This window comes from Charadrius vociferus, unplaced genomic scaffold (assembly GCF_000708025.1).
Source record: "Charadrius vociferus isolate BGI_N301 unplaced genomic scaffold, ASM70802v2 scaffold15, whole genome shotgun sequence".
Taxonomy (NCBI): Eukaryota; Metazoa; Chordata; class Aves; order Charadriiformes; family Charadriidae; genus Charadrius; species Charadrius vociferus.
Window position 1 is genome coordinate 2,196,786 of NW_009650064.1, and position 10,881 is coordinate 2,207,666.

The 10,881-nt window shown below is 43.4% G+C and overlaps 1 protein-coding gene across 1 annotated transcript; it reads right to left on the minus strand.

Annotated features, from left to right (window-relative positions):
- Positions 1-4,167: 4,167 nt before the first annotated feature.
- Positions 4,168-10,389, minus strand: DCSTAMP (dendrocyte expressed seven transmembrane protein). Its single transcript, XM_009891907.1, has 3 exons — positions 9,364-10,389; positions 4,975-5,295; positions 4,168-4,251 (listed from the first exon to the last, which is right to left on the minus strand). Exons 1-3 carry the CDS (start codon positions 10,387-10,389, stop codon positions 4,168-4,170), a joined length of 1,431 nt encoding a protein of 476 aa, XP_009890209.1.
- Between the last annotated feature and the right edge of the window lie 492 nt (positions 10,390-10,881).

Below are 10,881 nucleotides of genomic sequence, written 5' to 3' on the forward strand. Positions count from 1 at the left end.
AAAATCTCCATTATCCCAATAAGTGAATAAAGAAAACCCTTATTTTCAACTGTGCCTGTAGTTCACTTGTGCTCAGCAGAAAGAAAAAATACATGCTTTTATGTATGGGGAAGAATGATCTATCGGAGCAGAAGAAAACATACCAAAAGAGGAAAGAAGACTTGGAATGACAAAGACAGGGGAAAAGAACCAAAATAAAACATAGAAATGTGACAAAAGGGTAGGCAAGAAGAGAAGCAGAAATAATTGTGGATGGAATACTGGGTTTTTATTGTAGCTTGTAGAGGGTTTTTTATTAAAAAAAAAATAAAAGAGAAAAAAAGAACAATGTAATCATGTGGTTGAGGGTTATGGTAAACAGAGAGGCCAAAGGGAATAGCTGAACAACTTGAAGAGGAGACAGCTGAAGATAAACAAACCCCTAGACTTCTCCGGCTCAGAGGACAAAAACAAATGGGAGAAAACAGAAACCAAGTAAGGTCTGCAGAGAGTGAGAGGTATGTCTCTGTGTACTGCCAGCGGAGAGATGGACTTGCGTTTTCATCTGTACAACCAAAGAGGACCTGAGTTTACTGGGTATTTCTTCTACTCTCTTCTCAATCACAGGGCAGCTGAAGGAATACACCTAATACTGTAGATCGGGGTAAGAACGGTTCTACTGCTTAGATAAAACCTCGATGTCTTTGAGGCAGTAAAGGTCAATTTGTTTTAGAATTTAAAAAAGAAAATGTGCAGAATGTGCCATTGTCTCTGGTACCCCAGGTTTAGGGAGATGGGAAAGAGCAAACTTACCCCTTTGCTTGCCGTCCAGCTCATGCATGTGTACAGTCACAGAAGCAAACAACACATTATTCCATGCAAGTGCGTGACTCCAGCATGAGTGTAACGGCAACAATATTTGTGAGGTGGCACCCTGGTTTTGGCACAGAACATTCACAAATTAACACAAGGGTTTTTTGTGCATGCATATGTTGTCTGCAATGCTTTCTGTAAAAGTCACCACAGAGCAGCTGAGGTTGGCAGGCACCAGGCAGGTTGGAGATATCTACTCCAACCCCACTGCTCTGTGTTGCTCAGAGCCATCACTAATTGGGTTTTTAGCATCTCCAAGGATGAAGACTCCATAACCTCTCTGGGCATCCTGTTCCAGGTATTTAACCACCCTCACAGAAAAAAGTTTTTCTCATGTTTAGGTGATATCCCAGTCAGGTCCGCGGCCTTTATGTTTAAAAATGGCTTCCAGGGGAAATTGCTCCATCATCTTCCCACAGACTGAGGTGAGGCTGACAAACCTGTGGTTTCACAGATCCCCCTTCTTGCCATTCTTGAAGGTGGGAATGACATCCTCTTTCTTCCAGTGCTCAGGAACGTTGCTTGATCACCATGACCTTTCGAAGATAATAAAGAGTCACCTCACAATGACACCAGACAACACCCTCAGCACCCATGGGTGCCTCCCATCATGTCCTATGGGCTTAAGTATGTCCAGTGTGTTTTTCGTTTAAGTCTGTCCAGTGCTCTCTAACCATGTCACCCTTCACAGGGGTAAGTCTTCTTTGCTCCAGACTTTCCCTTTGGACTGAAGGGCCTGGTATGGCTGAAGGTCAGTCTTACCTGTAAAGATCAAGACAAAGATATACCTTGGGCTTTTCTGTGTCCTTTGTCACTGGGAGTAGGGTCAAGCATCTAGGTAAAATGTTTACCAGAGCTGAACATTTTGTACAGAATTACAATTAGCTTCCCAAGAAGGATTCCCTTTTATCACTGCCATGACTCTCACCAATTTGAGGGAGCAAGCTGCACAATACTCAGTAGGTTCACCTGCCATTTACCGGTGGGAGTCCCGGCATTCAGGTGCAATACTGTTCTGTAAACCCTGCAAGGTCTCACCTATCCTACCAAGTACTCATGGCTCTTTTTCATAATAAGTCATTCCCACTAGGCTTAATTTCCCTAAGTAAATACAAAGTACAGACATGATATTGTCCTGAGAGTAAACTCCCAAACTCAAAATCCTAAAACATTTAGGTATCTATACCAACCATTAACCCCCATCTGAGTCATTTTGATGAACCATTCCCGTGTGTGGCAAAGCTTTCACTTGCTGTTTGCAGAACAACAGAGAGAAAAGGTTTGCTGGGTGGCTACACACCATCAGACAGGAAAGGCAAGAAACTCCAAGACAAATTTTGTCCCCTGATGCCAAGTGAAGCAGGTAGTGTTTTATGGTAGTGCTGTCAATCAAACCTGCCTCTGCCTTTGGGCATTGTAATCAGTAGGATATCAGGGCTTCTCGCCACCTTGTCCTTTGGGACTGAAAGGAGCACATCCAACTGCTACCAGCAATGAACTTCTCAGGACTTAGCCAAAAATGCTCAGCTCTTGCTGACATTTAACTCCTTTTCCTCTTTCATCTGTAGTGATAACAAGAGTGAAGGAATATACCCTCTTATCAGTAGTACCTGGACATCTAGTTTGTTTTGTGAAAACAAATTTAGAGCACCCCTCATTTTGCACCTTTTTCACCAGAATGGTTTTTACTACTGGTCCTTGACAGTAGTAACTGGGATGTGAATTATGTTCTGCTACTATCCAAGGCTGTCCCACGTTAGGCAAAAGAGGACATAGCCAGGCCAATCAGAGACATTCGGCACAACCCTCAGTAATGCATGGCATCAAGCTAGTACCCAGTTTTCTAGAGGCAAATTGCTGGCACACTGGCAGCCTGAACCACCTGTGTCCATGGAGGAGTGAGGCTTCGTTTGGAAGACCCAAAATAAAAAAGGCTTTGTGTTTTCCAGTGTTTCAGGTGGAAAATAACATCTGACGCTTGCTACTGAAAAGCTTTAAAGAAGTCTTTATTCGTTCAGATAACAGAGACATCAATCAATGGCTGTCCTGGGATGATGCACATGTTATAGAGGAACAGAGTAGAGTTTGTTATTCTTATGAAACCTAAAGAAAGAAGTTGGCTGTGACTGAAAATCAAGAGTACACTGTATGTTGGGTGGATTTTTAGCTCTACATTAAATCTCTAGTTCCGCATCAGTCAAGCCATTCCTATATCTTTCTGTTCTTATCACCTGTGCTTGTGTCATATGATGGTCACACCACCGATGTCAGTTGAAGACGTGAAGCACTCAGTATTGGCTCAGGTTTTTTCATTTAATTTAATGGTGGTTTTAGCAACATAATTAAGCCCGTTTTTGCCACTTCTGCAAGCTGTCTCACTGCAAGATTCAAAGCATTGTTCACCTCTGCTCATATGTCCCTACACCTCAAAACCAACTTGTTTGCACCCACAGCACCTGATTCCTCTGTATGCCAGCTCTCATGAACATTCTGACCTCTACCTTACCTCTCTTATCATCGAGAAGATATGGGACAATCTGCACTAGCGATATAGTCTATGGACATGTGAAAGTGAGAGACTAAGACCAAGTGAAGAATTCCAGGTGGGACATGAGGATTAGAAACTTCTGAGAGGCAAATCAGCAAAAGTAAGTGGGAGGAGGAGGTAGGAGGGAGAGTTCGGCTGGGCTACAAGACTGACAGGGCGTATAGAGCACTGGTCCTGCAGAAGAGACAGCTGCAGAGGCAGGAGCAGGTGTATGAAGCTAGGGATGGGAAAGAACCAGGCTGAAGGGTTTGGGGCAGTTGAAGCTTGAGAAATAGATAGAAATGTCTAGAAACATCTAAGCTGTCTACTTAGGTTCTTGGCCAGCGCAGAAGCCAATTGACAGTCTCTGCTGTGTCTTCTCTCTTCAGTGTCTAGCAACTGTGAAGAACACAAACCTGCTGCTGCCATTATGTCCTCTGTTAGCTCAACCCAAAGAGGTTTGTGCTGCAATCCTAAAAGCTCCAAGCTGTTTGATTGCTATTACACAATCGTGTGTAAAATCAGGCCCTCCATGGCTTTGTAGAATACCAGACAATGCAGAACCCAAGCTGAAAAAAATGAGTATTAATGCAACCCAGAGCTCTCTGCAGTGGGGAGCACACTATCTCCCATGGCTTCTTTTCCATGTTTCCAAAATACTGCTGATTAGCCTTTGATCTTATTTTTACATTTTAAAATTGAAACTTCATAGGAAAGATGGATGCAAAACACATGTCCCTGTGGAGCTAGAGCATCTCAGCCTTATCCAAAAATTCGCTTGGTCTCTTTCACACTGTGTTGTCATTTGCCACGGTCCTTTCTTTCTTCCTCACTGCCTCTCTTGCCTTGAGTATTGGAAACCAAAAGTTAACCTGAAAAGACAGAAATATGATGCTGCGATAATAGTATTACTGAGTTAGACATCGCCCAGACACTAACACCCTGCATAATCAGTATTGAAGGCTATTAAAAAACTCAAACCAAAACAAACGATATGTGTCTTCAGCTATCTATCTGGATTTGCCATAAATATATGGGTGCGTGTTTGTATGTCCATTAGTGCATATATACATATATACACAGGGTAAATGTTTTTGCAAAGAAAAAGTTCTTTTTCCTAATGGTAGTTGCAGTTGCACTCCCGCTGTGTTTTAAAACAGAAATATATCACCGTCCGTTTTGCTAAGCAGCAACTGAACATCTTTCTAAACATTCAGAGGCTGCTCACAAATGCCTAACATGCACTGTCCAAGTTGCAGGAATACCCTTTGTACTGGAGGTACTTTTCGTACACACCGGAAAGACAGGTTTCTTCTCTGGAATGCTCTAAGCCTGAGGAGTATTTTCTTGCCAGTACATAGTCATCTGGGTGTACCCTTGTCATGTCTGATGCATGTGTGTGGAAGGACAGAACAAAACAATTATATGATCTAATCTCACCAATAGGCAACTCATCCCTGGCCCCTGCCCAGGAGAGCACTGGGGAAAGTCTATTAGCACATAATTGAAATTAACAAGTTTTTAAGTATTTCCTGGGTCTGGCTACTACCCTGAGAGAGGGAGATTTTTTTTTTCTCGTAGAGCTGCTGGCTTACCGTTCTAGCAAACACGTGCTTCCCAGTTTTCTCTTGTAGTTTTGCTCTTTTCTTGAGTAATTTCGTATGCAGATAATGTATCCGTTTCATCTCAGTGTCAGGATAAAATGAAGTTGACACGAGTATTTTAAGTTGGGTGAGGAGGCCAGAGAATAACCCAACAATTATTAGGAAGAAGATGATGACTCCAAGCTGGATCCATGTTGTGGAGAGAGCGAGCTCTGGCTGAGGGATGCAGTTGCGTTTAAACAAAGATATCTTGAAAGGATCAGTCTTTGCAATATGCTGTCTTGTACCACTTATAAAGCTGTTGTCATTCCTCTGCACAAGAAAAGGGGGAAAAAAGAGTTGATTATAGTACTGGTTCCCTCTTTTCTTAGTATTTCTCCCATTGGATATTCAGATTTACAAAGGACCATGAATCATCAAGTCCATTCACTGTCTATATATGCTATGCTCATAACAAAATATTTATTAGCTATTTATAAATCATTCAGACTGCATTTTCATCATTTCTCTCAGGAGACTGTCCCACAATTCACACTGCTAAGAACTTACCTTCTCAGTGGCTCTAACAGACAAATACTTAGCTAATTTGGCTGTAATGGTTTAATATATTCCCAGTCTCATGAATCATCTCAGATCCTCTGTTGGAGGGTCCTTCCTTCAGGGTAAAACAGCAGACACACACACAGCAGTGTGTCCGTCCTTTGGGTTGGGGCTCAGTCCTTGATCAGCAGTGCTTCCACACCCCACTATGCAGGTGCTCTGACCACAGGGTTACCACACTAACAAAGCCACCCTTCCTCCTCTAACAGGTGCCTTGCTTAGGAGACCTGATGTATTGCAATGCTTGTGGATTGAAATGCTGTGTGAGAGGGACTAAACGCTTGGATCAGTGTTTCACAGTGGTAGGCAACATTCTGCTCTGCGTGTAGGAACACTGTAGGGGCACTGAGTCACACAGCCCTCTTTTCTGACTGTGTCAGGGGGATATGTAGCTCTTCCTTGTGGCTCTTCCAACCACCTTACAGCACCCAGGCACTTCTGTCAGGTGCTCTTTGGAAAAATCAGGTGCTCAAAGCATGCTACCCATTTTCAGCCTGGTAGCCTTTCCTTGATATTATCCTGCTCCAATCTGTCTTAGGACATTTTATCCCTAAACTGAACCAATGTATAAGCAAGGAAAAACTGCATTAGAACTCAATATGAAACGGGGGTACAAGTGCATGAAGAACTTTACTGCTCATACCAAGAATAAACATCTCAAGAAGTTGCTGAGTCCGTTCTGCTCACTCAGCCAGCTTTCTAGACTCCCTGAGATCAGCAGCCCTGAGGCTTATTATGACAAATCTGTTGAGATTAAATTTTACTTTTTTAATGTGACTAGCCTTCAATGAGGTACTAGAAACAATCTGATGACAGCATAATTTTCTGTTTTGGGAGAGTAAACCAGCTCTCCACAGCAGTGAACACTGCACATAAAGAGAGCAAATTCATAGTAGAGGACTCGTGAATCAGCCAAACAGGGTCAGGATCAGGATCAGGCCCTCTGTCCATGGGTGGTGGGACCAAAGCAGGTCATGATAAGGAGCTGTCCTCAAGGTATGAAGGATAAAAACACAGGCAAAACCACATGCAGCAGTACACAGAAAATAGCTGAGGCCACAGGAGGTTGCTTAAGGCTGTGTTCAGTTGGGCTTTTAATATCTCCAGGGATAGAGACTCCATGACTTGTCTCAAAAACCTGTTCTAGTGTTTGATCACCTGAAGAGTTAAAAAAAATGAATTCTCATGTTGATAGGGCATTTGCTTTAATTTATGCCCACTGCCTCTTGTCCCTGCACTGGGCACCACCAAGAAGAGTCTGGCTTCTCTTTCTTATGCCCACACGCCCCATCAAGTATTTACACACACTGATGAGATCCTCCTGAGCTTTCTCCTCTCCAGCCTGAACAGCCCCAGGTCTCTCAGCCCCTCCTTGTACAACAAATGCTCCAGTCCTTTAGTCATCTTCTTGACCCATTACTCACCTCAATCCAGTCTATGCATATATCTCTTGTACTGGGGAGCCCAGCACTGGGCATAGTGCTCCAGGTGGGTCTCACCAGTGCTGAACAGAGGGGAAGGATCACCCACCTCAGTCTGTTGGAAACACTGCCTAATGCAGCCTTGGGTAGCCCTTTCTTTGCCATCAGGGCACATTGCAGGCTTGTGGTCAACTTGATGTCCATCGGAACTCCCAGGGCCTTTTTCTGCAAAGCCACCTCCCAGCTGGTTTGCCCCCAACATGGATAGTGCATGGGGTTATTCCTCCCCAAGGACTACAAGACAAGGAATTTTCCTTTGCTGAACATGGTAAGGTTCCTGTCAGCCCAATTCTCTAGCCTTTTCAAGTCCCTCTGAATAGCAGCACAGTCCCCTGGTGTTTCAGCCACTCTTCCCATGTGCACACTTGTGTGGCTACAATCTGTTCCTCTATCAGGTTATTAATGAAGAGGTTAAGCAGTAGAGGTTCCAGTGTCTACTCCTGGGGGAGATCAAAAGTGACTTTGTGCCACTAATCAGAACCTTTGGGGTATAGCAGTTCAGCTAGTTTTCGGTTGATGTCACTCTCCATTTATCTAGCCCATGCTTCATCAGTTTGTCAATGAGAATGTTGTGGAAGACAGCGTTGGAAGCCTTAATAAGCACACAATCAGCATCTGCTGTTCTCCCTTAATCCAACAATACAGCGATTGTATCATAGAAGGCTGTCAGGTTGGTCAAGTATGATTTAGCCTTTGTAAATCCACGCTGAATGCTCCTAATAGCCTTCTTGGCCTTCACATATTTGGAAATGGCTTCCATGATGATATTTTCCATCACCTTTACAGGAATCAAGGAGAGGCTGACCAGACTGTAGTTCCCTGGATCCTCCTCCTTGCCCTCCTTCAAGATGGGAGTAACATTTGCTTCCTTCCACTCAGTCCCATCAGGTCTCATGGACTTTGTTTAAATGTTCCCTGACCTGATCCTCCTCCACCAATGGTAAGTCTTCCTTGTTCCAGACTTGCCCTCTGGTCTCAGAGGTTTGGGATTCTTGAAGTGTGATCTTCCTAGTAAAGGCAGAGCTGAAGGTGACATTGAGAACTTTGGGCTTTTGCATGTCTGTTGTCACCAGGACCCCTACTGCTGCCCTTAGCAGTGGGCCCACATTTCCTTATCTCTTTCTTTTGCTGCTGATAGACCTGGAGAAGCCCTTTGTGCTGCCCTTGGCCTGCCTCACCTGATTCAGCTCCAGGTGGGCTTTGTCTTTCCTGACCCCATCCCTATACAATCAGACAGTGTCCCTATATTCCTCCTGGGCCCGCTGTCCCTGCTCCCACCTCCTTTATGGTTCTTTTTTACTTTTGAGTTTTGTCAGGAGCTCCTTGCTCATCTATGGTGGCCTCCTGCTGCCTTTGCTTGATTTAGCTGCAATAACCATTCTTCAGCTTTGAGGAGGTAAGTTTTGAATATCAACCAACTCTCCTGAACTGTGAAGGACCATATCCCAGGGGACCAGGACCATTTTGGATTCTGGTTTGGTGATGCCAGATGTGGTGCAGCACGGTTTATATGAGGTGTAAAGGCCCAGCCATCCATCCAGTCAAGTATCCCTCTGAAATCTTTTTATCTTGAAAGTATCAAAGGGTTATATGCTTTTGGGAAGCGTTTTAAGCCTGATCTTGCATGCTATCAAATTGGACCGCTTTCCTGGGCCTGTGAAATCTCCAGCCTTAGAAGTATTCACAGAAAAGACTCTGAGCAATCTGATCTGACTCTGAAGTTGGCCCTGTTTTGAGCATGAAGTTGGTCTAGGTGGCTTCAAGATGTGCCTTCCAACCTAATTACTCTATGGTTCTGTACACCACTGTTCGGCACTGCTGCTCCTGCTAGATGAACCTTGAGATTTTGGCAATGTGTTATTATTTCATGTGTACGCAGCCATATTTTTTTAAATGATGAGCTTTCACATACTCAGCTAAAGAAAGGTAAGTCTCTTTTATGTCAGGGTCACAGTGGCATTTTGACTATAAAAGTGGTGCTTCACAACTGTCAGCACTGTGAGTTTCCAATTTTAAGCTTCTGTTCTTCACACATATACATGAAGGAATGAAAGTCCTTCTTCCTGTATTTACTATTCTCTAGAAATATGATGGCACTTTGGAAAGTGCAGGGTACTGTCTGGTTCCATCCAGCATACATATCTATTAAGGCAATGGCCCTTTTTGAAAGAAAATGAATGACAATGCCATGAAAGAACTGATGGCTCATTGGCTGTACGTCTGCTCCTGCAGCTGCTGAAGATGAAGGGAAATTTTTCAACACTAAACTAAGAAATATAAAGTACTGATAAGTACTTACTTGCTGAAAGACACTGAGTTGAATCTCTAGATCCGGTACTTCTTGGAGATGTTTATTCACAGAAATAATTAACCAATAAAACAAATAATCTACTGCAGCAAACAGAAGCCAGATGCAAAGATGAATAATTACAGGGAGAAAAAAACCCTGCATGTTTTTTCTGTCCTTCCTTGTGAGGCAGAAAGATGGGATTGTCACATAATCTTTTCTTTCTTTTCTGTTAAGTGGCAGGAGGCAGGGTCTTTGCTGTTGCTTTTGGTGCTCATCAAATGCAATGAACTGTTTAGTGATATAAGTATTCTTAAATTTGGCACTGTGAGAGCCCACAAATTTTTTCATAAAGAGGCCAGTTCCAAAAGAAGCTAGAAAAATCCCTACAATAGGCAATACTTTCTGACCTATACAGGGCAGTATAGTCAGCATAAAAGATATCTGGTTAGCAACTGCCTGGATTTCTTGCTTTGTGTCATTTAGCTCTTTTTTTAATGCATCATCTGAAATTGAATAAGATGGTGTGAATTCATGCCTTAGGAACACTATGTATTTAGATAGTTCAGAGGAAAGCTTGGCCGCCTCGTAAATCCATTTTACTGCCTCAACATAATATTTTATCAAGGCAAATTGCTCATACTCCAAATGACAGGTTATACTGTCTGCCAGAACCTTTAGGTTGTGAAAAATATTTTGGATGTTGCCGGCCACCACGATGCCTGTGCCAGCAGTAATAAGAGCATCCCTGCCATTTTGCAGTCCACAAGAAAGAAGGAACAGGACACTAAAACAGCGCAGGTGCTTGAAACAGGAGAGCGCGATAGAAAGCGAGATCCAGATGAATCCAGAAATCAATAAGGGACCCAAAGGGTAGTGTGCCAGGGAGAAGTGCATGCCAAGGAATAAGAGAAAGCTTGAGAGGAAGCCAACTACAGAGCAAACTGCAAAAAGCTGCATCAGATACTTCCAGCCAGGCTTCCTTTCGGATATAAAAATTCCCCAGGCATTCTGGGCTATTGAGACAAATGTTCGCATTTTCTTCTGATTGTTGCTGACACTGCGATGGCACAAACTAAAAGGAAAGGAAAACAAAAATACTGTTAGTTACAGGGTCACATTATTGACAATGATGTGCTTTTAACTGGCTTATCAATAGTACCTCACATTGCAAAAAATGCAGGTCTGACACGACTGCCCGGTGTGTGACCCAAACCTTCACCCCCTATATCACAAATATAAACATGGAAGACATGACTCTAAAAGGTATTCTATCTTTTTTTTCCAGAGTTTTTTTTGTCTTTTTACTTTTTGTAGACTTTGATTTCTCCTTTGGTATATAGACACAGTGGTTCATATGTACCTGTCTCTGTGTCTGTATGTATGAGGAGAGAACGAGAGGGACGCAAACCTCCCGTAGCACCCAGTGCTTCCCCACAGACGTTCGCTTTGCCTCACGAGGGCACTGGGATGGGAAAGAGGGGAGCATGGAAACTTCCCATGGTACCCCGATGCAGGGGAGCGTGGCTC

Bases quoted from the DNA above. Each gene is read 5' to 3' on its own strand.
- DCSTAMP (XM_009891907.1), bottom strand. From the start codon at position 10,389: ATGCGAACATTTGTCTCAATAGCCCAGAATGCCTGGGGAATTTTTATA. The intron at 5,296-9,363 runs GTAAGTACTTAT...TTTCTTGTGCAG, and splicing joins AACTCAGTGTCTTTCAGCAA to AGGAATGACAACAGCTTTAT. The intron at 4,252-4,974 runs GTAAGCCAGCAG...CTGTCTTTTCAG, and splicing joins AGCACGTGTTTGCTAGAACG to GTTAACTTTTGGTTTCCAAT.